The 12,253-nt window shown below is 38.8% G+C and overlaps 1 protein-coding gene across 3 annotated transcripts in view; it reads right to left on the minus strand.

Moving 5' to 3' along the window:
- The window catches only part of LOC130916540 (ankyrin repeat domain-containing protein 26-like), a 52,218-nt gene that overhangs the window by 28,638 nt on the left and 11,327 nt on the right, over positions 1-12,253 (minus strand). For all 3 annotated transcript variants that reach the window (XR_009063305.1, XM_057837338.1, XM_057837337.1), the window contains exons 5-11: positions 9,974-10,080; positions 9,757-9,894; positions 9,568-9,680; positions 4,823-4,884; positions 4,723-4,762; positions 4,637-4,654; positions 4,328-4,543 (exon numbers count right to left, since the gene is read on the minus strand). Coding sequence is in view for 2 of the 3 variants with exons in the window: in XM_057837338.1 (XP_057693321.1) it covers positions 4,328-4,543; positions 4,637-4,654; positions 4,723-4,762; positions 4,823-4,884; positions 9,568-9,680; positions 9,757-9,894; positions 9,974-10,080 (694 nt within the window). In the remaining variant the exon portion in view is untranslated. The remainder of the gene's footprint in view (positions 1-4,327; positions 4,544-4,636; positions 4,655-4,722; positions 4,763-4,822; positions 4,885-9,567; positions 9,681-9,756; positions 9,895-9,973; positions 10,081-12,253) is intronic.

The following is a 12,253-nucleotide window of genomic DNA, read 5'->3' on the forward strand; positions in this document are numbered from 1 at the left end:
AATATAGGGTGAAGCACCCATGAGCATTGTGTAATTATTGATATCAACAATGGCGGACGACTAGTTTATTTTTTGATTGAAAATTTACAAATTTTATTAGAACGAAAACATTAAGAGGGGTTTTAATATAAAATTTCTTTAACTTGTACTAACATTTAGCTTTTAAGAAGTACAAGTCTTTCTATCCATTGATCGCTTTAACAGAATGTTAATAATGTTAATGCCATCTTGTTGATTTATTGTTATAATAAACAAATACAGTACTTACGTACCGTATGTTGAATGTATATCTCCATCTTGTGTCTTATCTTTCCATTCCAACAATAATTTACAGAAAAATATGGCATATTTTATAGATGGTTTGAATTGCGATTAATTACGATTAATTAATTGTTAAGCTCTAATTAACTCGATTAAAAATTTTAATCAGTTGACAGCCCTAAAATATATGAAAAGGAAGTTTAAAGAAGCCGAATCTAAACATAGTCATGGGTTTCAGTCAGGGGTCAGGAACCTTTTTGACCGAGAGCCAAAACATCGAATATATTTTAAATGTGATTCCACGAGAGCCATACAGTGTGTGCCTGTCTGTGTGTGTGTACGTATATACAGTGTAACACAAAAGTGAGTACACCCCTCGCATTTCTGCAGATATTTAAGTAAATCTTTTCATGGGACAACACTGACAAAATGACATTTTGACACAACGAAAAGTAGTCTGTGTGCAGCTTATATAATAAAGTTAATTCATATATTTTTCCCCTCAAAATAACTCAAAATATAGCCATATACACATACATATATATATATATATATATATATACACATATATATATATATTATATTATATTAGGCATGTGCCGGTATGATATTTTGACGGTACGATAACCTTGGGCAAAAATATCGCGGTTTCACGGTATTGCAATTATAGCTCCAAAATGTGTTATTTTAAGATGTATGGGTTAAAAAAAAAAAAAAAAAATCCTGAATTTTTTTTAATTTTTCTGAACAAATTTGCAAATTAGAATATGAATATAATGTTAAAATAAATAATTAAACAAAACAAAAAAAACATTTTAAATAAAATTACAATGAATAGAACTTATAGACTTCCCATAGGCACAGCTGCGATTGCTCAAGAGTAGAGCAAGAACAAAAATAAATTCTATAAAAAAATAAAAAACACTTCTAAATAAAATTAAAAAATATTTACTGCTCAACTTTTTTTTTTTTTTTTGAGGGGGCAGAAAGCTCAAGTGCAGTTTCCCCACTGTACATGTCATGCCTTTGTGTTAAAAAGACATAAAATTAATAAGTTAAAACGTAAATATTGTTGTGTAAAGGTTTCATCTAAAAACCATTGGGAGTGAGACCTGTCCTTTTCCAGCAGCCCTTTTCCAGCGAACGTGCATTTTTGGTTAGGGCAATATCATCTGTCGCAATTAGCGATCTTTGATGCTAGTCTTTTTCCCTTCATTCAAGCTTGTTTCTCACTGCCCATGTGATTTATAACCTCGACCAAGTTGCTTTCCCAGCTAAGACTAGGCTAACATTCGCCTTTGTATGTTTTTAGTTTAGTTTGTATTTTGAATTTGAAAGGAAAATGTGTTTTATTTTTGGCAAACTTTTTCATGGTGTTCATGAATATGACTCCTCACATTCTGTTGTGTCTGTGCTAATGAAGCTACTTACAAGTGTAAAAATACTATTGCACAACGTTTTAAATGTTTTATTATGTATATTTCAGTTACCATGATTTGAGACGTCCATAAATTCAAGAAAAGTAAGCCTTGTGTTTGGAGTGGTTTTTTTTGTGGTTCGCTGGCCCTCTAGCAGAATAGTGTCACTGACACACACAGTAACAACCGGAGAGGGAGGGGTGAGCGCTGCCGCTCCAAGACACTTCTGGCTGCACTTTTGGGACATGTAAAGTAGTGAATACCGTACTACGGTACGACGGAAAATTTTAGTGGTTTTGAAACCGTGACATTTTCATACCACGGTAAACCTTAAAACCGGTAAGGGCACTATTTCTTTTGTGAATGCATTTGAATGCATGCTAACATCGTTATTTAGGATGTTACAATCATTTTGCAGTTGCGCACGCAACACAAATATCAAATAGAAACATGATGTGGCGTCACGTATATTTCCTGGAAGCGCAAACCACAACCGGAGATGACCAGAGGCACGTGTGCGTAAATGTGGCCAAGGCAGGCGGAGCCTCTTGGGGCAGCTGTTTTGTGATCTCTCCTGGAAGTAGCCCGGAAGTCCTTTTCTTCTGTTGTATTTTCCCTTGGCAAACCAGCTCGTTACATTACCGCAAACTAGTCGATTTAACTGTGAAAGACTGTGTCAGCAAACAAAAAAAACGCAATCTTACATGTCGCGCATGTGCGAATAGATGAAAAAAAAAAACTTTCACTAGCTCTAATTTTAGTCGCAAAATGCCCCCATTTGGGAGCCATCTGGAGCCCTGACTTGAAGATACCGCTCCTCTTTTTTGGCCTCAGGGTGTGATGCAAGCATAACAACCTAATCTAATTTGAACGAGTAGTAGTAAATACAGTGGGGAGAACAAGCATTTGATACACTGCCTATTTTGCAGGTTTTTCCACTCGTAATCCATGTAGAGGTCTGTAATTTGTATCATAAGTTCTCTTCAACTGTGAGGGACGGAATCTAATACAAAAATCCAGAAAATCACATTGTATAATTTTTAAATAATAAATTTGTATTTAACTGCATGAAATAAGTATTTGATACATTACCAACTAGTAAGTATTTCGGCTCTTAGTTCTTTTTTAAGAACCCCTCCTGTTCTCCGCTCATTACCGGAAGTAACTGCACCTGTTTGAACTTGTTACCTGTATAAAAGACACCTGTTCACATGCTCAAACAAACAAACTCCAACCTCTCCACAATGGCCAAGACCAAAGAGCTGTGTAAGGACATCAGGGATAAAATAATAGACCTGCACAAGGCTGGGATGGGCTACAGGAAAATAAGCAAGCAGCTTGGTGACAACTGTTGGATCGATTATTAGAAATTGGAAAAAGTTCAAGTTGGCGGTCAATCTGCCTCGTTCTGGGGCTCCATGCAAGATCTCACCTCGTGGGTCATCAATGATCATGAGGAAGGTGACGGATCAGCCCAGAACTACACGGCAGGACCTGGTCAATGACCTGAAGAGAGCTGGAACCACAGTCTCGAAGAAAACCATCGGAAACACATTACGCCGTCATGAATTAAAATCCTACAGCGCATGCAAGGTCCCGCTGCTGAAGCCAGTGCATGTCCAGACACGTCTGAAGTTTGCCACTGACCATCTGGATGATCCAAAGGAGCAATGGGAGAAGGTCATGTGGTCGGATGAGACCAAAATGGAACTTTTTGGTCTAAACTCGGCTCGTCGTGTTTGGAGGAAAAAGAAGGATGAGTATAACCCCAAGAACACCATCCCAACCGTGAAACATGGAGGAGGAAACATCATTTTTTGGGGCTGCTTCTCTGCCAAGGGTACAGGACGACTGCACCGTATTGAGGGGAGGATGGATGGGGCTATGTATCGCCAGATCTTGGCTGACAACCTCCTTCCTTCAGTGAGACCCCTGAAGATGGGTCGTGGCTGGGTCTTCCAGCATGACAACGACCCAAAGCACACAGCCAAGGCAACTAAAGAGTGGCTCCGTAAGAAACATCTTAAGGTCCTGGAGTGGCCTAGCCAGTCACCAGATCTGAACCCGATAGGAAATCTATGGAGGGGGCTGAAAGTCCGTGTTGCCCGGCAGCAGCCCCGAAACCTGAAGGCTCTGGAGAAGATCTGCATGGAGGAGTGGGCCAAAATCCCTGCTGCAGTGTGTGCAAACCTTGTCAAGGACTACAGGAAACGTTTGGTATCTGTAATAGCAAACAAAGGTTTCTGTACCAAATATTAAGTTCAATTTTTGTGATGTATCAAATACTTATTTCATGCAATTAAATGCAAATTTATTATTTAAAAATCATACACTGTGATTTTCTGTTTTTTTGTATTAGATTCCGTCCCTCACAGTTGAAGAAAACTTATGATACAAATTACAGACCTCTACATGCTTTGCAAGTGGGAAAACCAGAAAAAGCGGCAGTGTATCAAATACTTGTTCTCCCCACTGTATAAAAACTAGAGAATACAGAAAAATTAAAAAATACGACTTACAAACGAAGCACTGGTAACTTTGCTTTCTGTGGGTAACACTGTATATTTGTACTAAGGATCCAATGTTAACTAATGACAGTACAGTTGACATTTTGAGTTCCAAAAATCCAAAATCCTTATTAAACTTACTGTCACTGTCTGGAAGCAGCTTCTTTGTATGAGATCTTCTCAGCCCTGGGCTCATTTGTAATTTATCAGATATCGTCCTTGATATTTTTAGTTGTGTCTCCACCCCTCTCACTTCCATAGAAGAAGCGGAGCAATCTGGGAATTCCTCCGATTTCTGAGAAGTCACTGAACCTTCAGGTCGGATTCTTTTACTGTCGTAGCTGGCTTTATCGCAGTCTGTTGCAATGCCAACAAGAGCAAGGTGTAATGTAATGAACACATAAAGAAAAGTCGAAATATGAATCTTGAACGAAATGAAGTAAAACTCACCCGAATCAATTCCTTCATCTGCAAGAGAAGCAAAAAAATGTGAATGGCAATCAAAGACTACTGTTGATTAGTGTTACTCCACTTACCAAAGGGGGAGAAAAGCTTTAGCAATTGACTAATTTCGCTCTGGTGAAAAAGAGCAACATTAGAGTCATCAAATTAATGTCATACTTCAGTTAGGCCTACCTCTTTACGTTTTGGGTCCTCCCTTCGCCCACCGGGTGTACCCGCACGGTCAAAACAAACAGCTACAGCAATGAACACAAAAAACATACTGAAAAACACAAGTTTCAGTAAGCAGTGTATTAAAGCCAATTCCCACCAGTAAAACACCCCTCAGAATAAAGTACACAAACATTTTAAAACAGGAAAAGCAGCCCCTTTTTTTTCTCGCAAAAAACATTAAAGCGGTGGTTCAGAATTTTTGACATTAGGCTTATTTAATTAGTTGGTGGAGTTGATTTCAACAAATTCCGCGCAGTTTGCAATTTATTTGCTATTTGTGCAGGACTATTTTTCTTAGATGCGTAATATGACCACAATAGAGAGAAGTGCTTCGGCCACTCGTGCGCACGCTGCATCCGAGAAAGGTGGGAAGTCATTCCGCTCGGAGGGTAATGGTTGCTACCTCAAAGCGTTCCAAGCGAACGTAAACAGCCAAAATGGCTGATCGCAAAAATTTAGTTTTTTATTTTGGCCATCAAAAGACATTTTGACCTTTCAGCAAACCTGCTTTCTCAAAAGCAATCAAATAGTGGAAGCATTCAATGATTTTTTTTTTCCAGATCAGAGGTTTGAAACTCTGATTTGCCAACTTCCTCGAATGCAGCATCACCCTGCTGAGTTAACTGACAGCAGGCACCATGGCAAAATGTGCGTTTAGAGGCTGTGGAAACAGACAGAAAAAATGGGCAAAGGAACGTTTCCGCAAATTCCCTATGAAGAACGAGGAACAATATAAACGGCTTACTTACTGCTGACTACGATATAACAAATCAGCAGTGAAAAAAATCGATGTGATATTACTCAGCCCTGCTCCTCTGCAGAGCTTCTGGATTACAAATGTTGCTGTTCATACTGCAATCATTGACATGCTATGGTAAACTTTAATAACTTTATCTTGAAGAAAAAAAAATAGCCAACACTATTGATTGCATGGGTCATCGATGATTTTCATGTTTGCATATGTTGTTTTTTATTGCCATGCTAAAATGGCCCAAGTGACTCGCGCGAGCTTAGCCAATCCAGTTCCCTGTAACTAACAAACTACACTGAATTTGTTGAAATCAACTCCACCGACTAATTAAACTCTCGCCAATTTGAAGATTAAGCCTGATGTCAAAAATCCCGAACTTCCCCTTTAACATTGAATTCTATGGTTGCAACAAATTCCAAGAGCTTGGACAGGTGGAAAAAAATGTTTAGTAAAAAAACTGAGAAAGTTGAAGCATGCTCATTAAATACCTGTTTGGAACATAACTTGGGTGAACAGGCTAATTGGGAGGAGGTGGATGCCAAGATTGTGTATAAAAGGAGTTTCCCTGAATTGCTCACTCAATCGCAAGCAAAGATGGAGTGAGGTTCTCTTTGTGAACAAGTACATTGGGGCAAATAAGGATTTAGTCAACCACTAATTGTGCAAGTTCTCCCACTTGAAAATATCAGCGTGGCCTGTAATTGTCAACAAAGGTAAACAGGGCCGGCGCTAGCTATTTTGGTGCCCTAGGCATAAATGCTTTGTGCCCCCCCACATCCCCCCATCCACCAATACAAGACAAAACATTCAGGGATTATACGGTGAAATACTGTTTTGAACCATGGTACAAACATTTTCTAAATTAATTATAATATTATGCAGGCCCATATTTAAAACACAGATACATGAAAACTTTAATATTATACATTTATAGACGTGGACTGATAGGGCACTATATAAACATACTGGACATAATGTGGAAACAATGAATATGAAAGGGGAAATCTACATCGCTTTAAGATTTTTTTTTTTTCTCATTAGTTTCACCAGTAGAAGTCGCTCTTGGCCTCTGAACCTCTCGAAAATGACTACGGCTTCTTACTAATGGAAATTTTTCGGTATCAACATAGCCGTTGCATAAAACCGCTACCGGTATGTCTCGTAACATTCCATTTAATTTTCATTGTGCAATGAATTTGCAAGTCACATCATTTCCACCACAGCGTTTTGGAGTGGTTTTTTTTTTGGTTGTGCATACTAATAAACCGATCATAACCCGATTCCTGGAGTTACCAGATTATTCAAGTGGTCATGTAAAGAGCATGATCCGCTATCCTTTATCTGATAAACACCGCAATTTTACATCTCTGAGCATGTGTACAAATGGAAAAACGGATGTTGCTAGAGAAGCCTTAGGGACGCCAAACTGATTCGCTTTCAGCCTATGGGCCTACTCTGCAGTTAGCGAGCTTGTGTAACGCAATCGCCACACTCGCATTTGAAGAGGTTCAGTGGGACAACTTCAAGCAAGCATGGGTTTTTGGTAAACATGAAGGAAGGCCTATGCTGAGACCAAGAGTTTTACGTCATGTACTTGGAAAGAAATCGAACTATTGACTTATCATGTAAGCCAGTTTTTTCCTGATTATCACATCACTGAAGTGCACGTAAATGCGTCAAATCTCATTATTGTCATTATCTGGTTATTCCCAGTTATCAGATTATTGTAGTCATGTAAACATAGCTGATAATAAATAAACAATGATTTAAAAAAAAAAAAAAAAAAAACATTCTTACCTGCAAGTGATGCGCGTGCATCATCTCGCTGCTTTCTCCTCTTCCTTTTTTCCACCCCCGACTCTTGTTGTCTTTTCGATGACATTTCCTTTCAAGAATAAACTTCTGCCAAATTTGCGACTGAAGCATAACGGAGCAAACCACTAGGGAATGGGGGGGGGGGGGGGGGGGGGGGCACCAAAGGTAGACTGACGAGAGGGCCGCACAGGAGATTCTTTTTTTGTGTAAATAATGAGCCTATGTTACTTATATTTGTATTACTTGCATTTATCAGGCTTTACAAAGTTTTATTTTAAATACTATATATTGTTGTTATTATTACAATTACTATTTTTTAGGATTTTTTTACAAACTTGATTTTTTTTTTGTGCCCCTTCAGGCAGAATTGGTGCCCTACGTGCAGTGCGTGTTATGCGTATGGGGAGCGCCGTGTCTGAAGGTAAACCTCAACCATGAGACAGAATGTGGGGGGGGGGGGAATCACATTGTTTGATTTTTAAAGAATTAATTTGCAAATCATGGTGGAAAATAAGTATTTGGTCAATACCAAAAGTTCATCTCAATACTTTGTTATGTACCCTTTGTTGGCAATAACGGAGGCCAAACGTTTTCTGTAAGTCTTCACAAGCTTTTCACACACTGTTGCTGGCATTTTGGCCCATTACTCCATGCAGATCTCCTCTAGAGCAGTGATGTTTTGGGGCTGTCGTTGGGCAACAAGGACTTTCAACTCCCTCCACAGATTTTCTATGGGGTTGAAATCTGGAGACTGGCTAGGCCACTCCAGGACCTTGAAATGCTTCTTACGAAGCCACTCCTTTGTTGCCCTGGCTGTGTGTTTGGGATCATTGTCATGCTGAAAGACCCAGCCACGTCTCATCTTCAATGTCCTTGCTGATGGAAGGAGATTTTCACTCAAAATCTCTCGATACATGGCCCCATTCATTCTTTCTTTTACACAGATCAGTCGTCCTGGTCCATTTGCAGAAAAACAGCCCCAAAGCATGATGTTTCCACCCCGATGCTTCACAGTGGGTATGGTGTTCTTCGGATGCAATTCAGTATTCTTTCTCCTCCAAACACGAGAACCTGTGTTTCTACCAAAAGGTTCTGTTTTGGTTTCATCTGACCATAACACATTCTCCCAGTCCTCTTCTGGATCATCCAAATGCTCTCTAGCCAAAACGCAGACGGGCCTGGACGTGTGCTTTCTTCAGCATGGGGACACGTCTGGCAGTGCAGGATTTGAGTCCCTGGCGGCGCATTGTGTTACTGATAGTAGCCTTTGTTACTGTGGTCCCAGTTCTCTGTAGGTCATTCACTAGGCCCCCCTGTGTGGTTCTGGGATTTTTGCTCACCGTTCTTGTTATCATTTTGACGACACGGGGTGAGATCTTGCATGGAGCCCCAGATCGAGGGAGATTATCAGTGGTCTTGCAGGTCTTTCATTTTGTAATAATTGCTCCCACAGTTGATTTCTTTACACCAAGCGTTTTACCTAATGCAGATTCAGACTTCCCAGCCTGGTGCAGGTCTACAATTTTGTCTCTGGTGTCCTTCGACAGATGCCATTAGTACAGGTAAGGAGTGGAGCCTCGTTAGACCTTGTTAGAAAAAGTTAGACCTCTTTGACAGCCAGAAATCTTGCTTGTTTGTAGGTGATCAAATACTTATTTTCCACTCTGATTTGGAATAAATTCTTTAAAAATCAAAATATGGGATTTTTTTTTTTTTCCACATTCTGTCTCTCATGGTTGAGGTTTACCCATGTTGACAATTACATGCCTCTCTAATCTTTTCAAGTAGGAGAACTTGCACAATTGGTGGTTTACTAAATAAGTATTTGCCCCACTGTATGTGAGAAAATAGGAATGGGAAAAAAATCCACATACAAAGCAACAATTAAGTGTCCTCAGTGCCTAAAACTATATTGAATGTTGTTTAAAGGTAATGTAACACAGAGGTAAACATGACCCTGTCCCAGCTCTTTTGGAACTTGTTCCAGCCATACAATTCTAGGTGAATGTTTATTTTCCAAAAACTACCAAGTTTTTACACTGGCAAGATTTTTTTTTTTTTTTTCACGGGCAAGAATGGGCTTTCGTACTGTGGCGTTACTAAGTAATTCACAAATATTACATGTGTAAAATATAGTTACCATCTTTGCTAGCAGAACGTTCCAGTGATTTTGACCTCTTTTTAGTTGAACATGGCAAGAGCAAGATGGAGGATGACTGCTTCTTAATGTGATCACCAATAGCTTTCTTACAACTAGAAGACAGTCATGAGAATAAAAACATCACCATGCGTTTGTGATGATTTGAAAAATTAGAAAAGATCAACCAACCGATCACGGCATTCCATGTCGGCGTAGTCCATGGCTGATTGTCCTCTGCAATCTGTCAGATTAGTGTTGGCTCCAAATTTTAAGAGTATTCGCACCATTTGGAGGCGTCCTTTGCCTGCAGCTATCATTAATGGTGACCTATAGAATTGTGTGCACGAGGCCACTTAATAAAAGGCTATTTTATATTTGGGAGAAATGTACCACTTTGTTTTCCGACCTTCGGCGTCTGTCCAAAATGTTCACATCAGCACCTTTCTTCAACAGAAACTCTGCCACATTTATATGGTCCTTTTCTACTGCCATGGTCAGCGGTGAAATGCCTTCCTAAAAATGCCATCAGAATTATTATTCACATGTAACGCTGACAAGCTTTAAAACCCATAGCACATTACTGTTATTTCTGGAGTGTAATATACTCCCTTGCCTTGTATTGTACTATCTCGACATAAATTTCAGTGATGAATGATTGGTTATTTTTTTCCCGCATTAAGGTATAGGCACTTTCGCTATGTGCTTTCTGTTATCTATCTCGATACAAATGGAGAATCCAAAGGCAAGCGTCGACCATCTCATAACATTCAGATCACAGCCAAAAGATCCCATTTGTACACCACATGAAACCAGAATAAAGAGAAAAAAAATACAAATTTAGGATTTTAGCAATTGAACATCCCAATATTTTTTTTTTCATTTTTTTGTTGTTGAACAATATAAATTCTCCATAGGTGTGGTTGATTATTTAGCTATATGGATACCTGTCAAGTTGTACGGTTTCGACATAATTCGTACAAGTGAGCACTGATTTTTAAATGTATACGCCGTACGTTCAAAATCTGTACGTTTTTCGTGCATTACGTTTTTGTTATGAAACGTGACAATGTGCGATACGATGCGTTACTACGTTGGTTGAATGACGCGAGAAAAGTCAGAGACAGAGAAGAGTGTTGTGACGATGTAGCAAACGCGATGCTAGGCTAGGTGGCTCCAATATTTCCTGACTGTAGCCGACAGCCTACAATCTACGCCTAGATATCAAATGCTTATAGAACTACATGAGAAATGACAGATGGCGGCGTTAATAAACAGTCACCGTTTTGAAGCCGTAGACTTCTCAGAAAGGCTCTGTTGTAGTGAACCTTCCGAGTGAACTTAAGTAACTTTTTATCTAAAATACTCCTAAATTGGGAAAATCTTGACTTGAATCTATCTTTAAATGATGAAACAGTTTTAAAACGTTAAAATGTCGAAAGTAGACAGAAGGGAACTAATGCAAAAAGGTAGCAATTTTACCAACTTTAACAGTTGATTAACAACGATTTCCAAACATAGCAAAGGTTACTATGTTTTTTTTCTTCTTTTTTTTTTTTAATGATAAAAATACATGAAAGGTAAAACCAGTTACTTTGCCAAGTAACTAATTACTCTTACCTTCAGGTACCTGAGTTACTAACTCAATTACTTTTTGAGAGAAGTAATTTGTAACTAATTAATTACTTTTTAAAAGTAAGATTAACAACACCTGTCATAAAGATAAAGTCTGCAGAATGAAAAGTGATGAAAGCGGAGATTTCATTTTGCCAATTTGTTGCCGAAAACAATTTGCCTGCAACTATTGCTGATCACTTCTCAGAATTAGCAAAAGAAATGTTCCCTGACTCAAACACTGCATCTGTAAGTCAATTTTATCAATTGACCTTTTTAATTTATAATTGGACATACTAACGAACTACCTTCAAGTCGAACTGAATTGGAGCTGAAGTGCAGCCATCAAAACATGATAGAAATTGCCAAAAGTGCTACATACAATTATAACAAAAGTCAGTTAAATTTTAGTAATCATGATGTAGCTAAAGATATTGATTGTTCTTTGATTGCACCAGGTTATATGTTACAATATTACCAATAAATTCATATTATTTTAAAAATTGAGTTTTATTTTTGTTTCATATTGCACGCTATATTCAACATTATAAGATTAGTCACAAATTTGTAAGGGCATACGCCACTATTTGTGAGATTGCCAACGGCCTCGAGTTGACAGGTATGGCTATATGTGACCTTTGATCGGCTCGCAACCAGTTCAGGGTGTACCACACCTCCTGCCCGTAGTTGGCTAGGATAGCCTCCAGCAACCCCCGGGACTGTCATGAGGATCAGCGGTACAAAAGATGAAATCCATCAGGATGTAAGCACAAATATGTCTGTGCATTACAACTTACAGAAGTGCAGAAAATGTGTTTCATCGCTGTCAACCATTTAAGCTTTGATTGGAATGTCTTTAATGTGTAATCGATCAACCTTGAAGAAAGACTGGCTAAGAACAAGGAGCCCTTCCACAACGCTCGAATCCATTTAACATTAATAGGTCACGCTGTTAGGGTATACAGTATTATCGTAGAGACAAAGAGAAAGTATACATTTCAGATTACGTATTGTTGCTGTCCTGTAGAAGACACCAACAATTGTGCTGGTCGTTGAGATATTTTTAGAGGCTGCA

This window comes from Corythoichthys intestinalis, chromosome 5 (assembly GCF_030265065.1).
Source record: "Corythoichthys intestinalis isolate RoL2023-P3 chromosome 5, ASM3026506v1, whole genome shotgun sequence".
NCBI classification, from domain to species: domain Eukaryota; kingdom Metazoa; phylum Chordata; class Actinopteri; order Syngnathiformes; family Syngnathidae; genus Corythoichthys; species Corythoichthys intestinalis.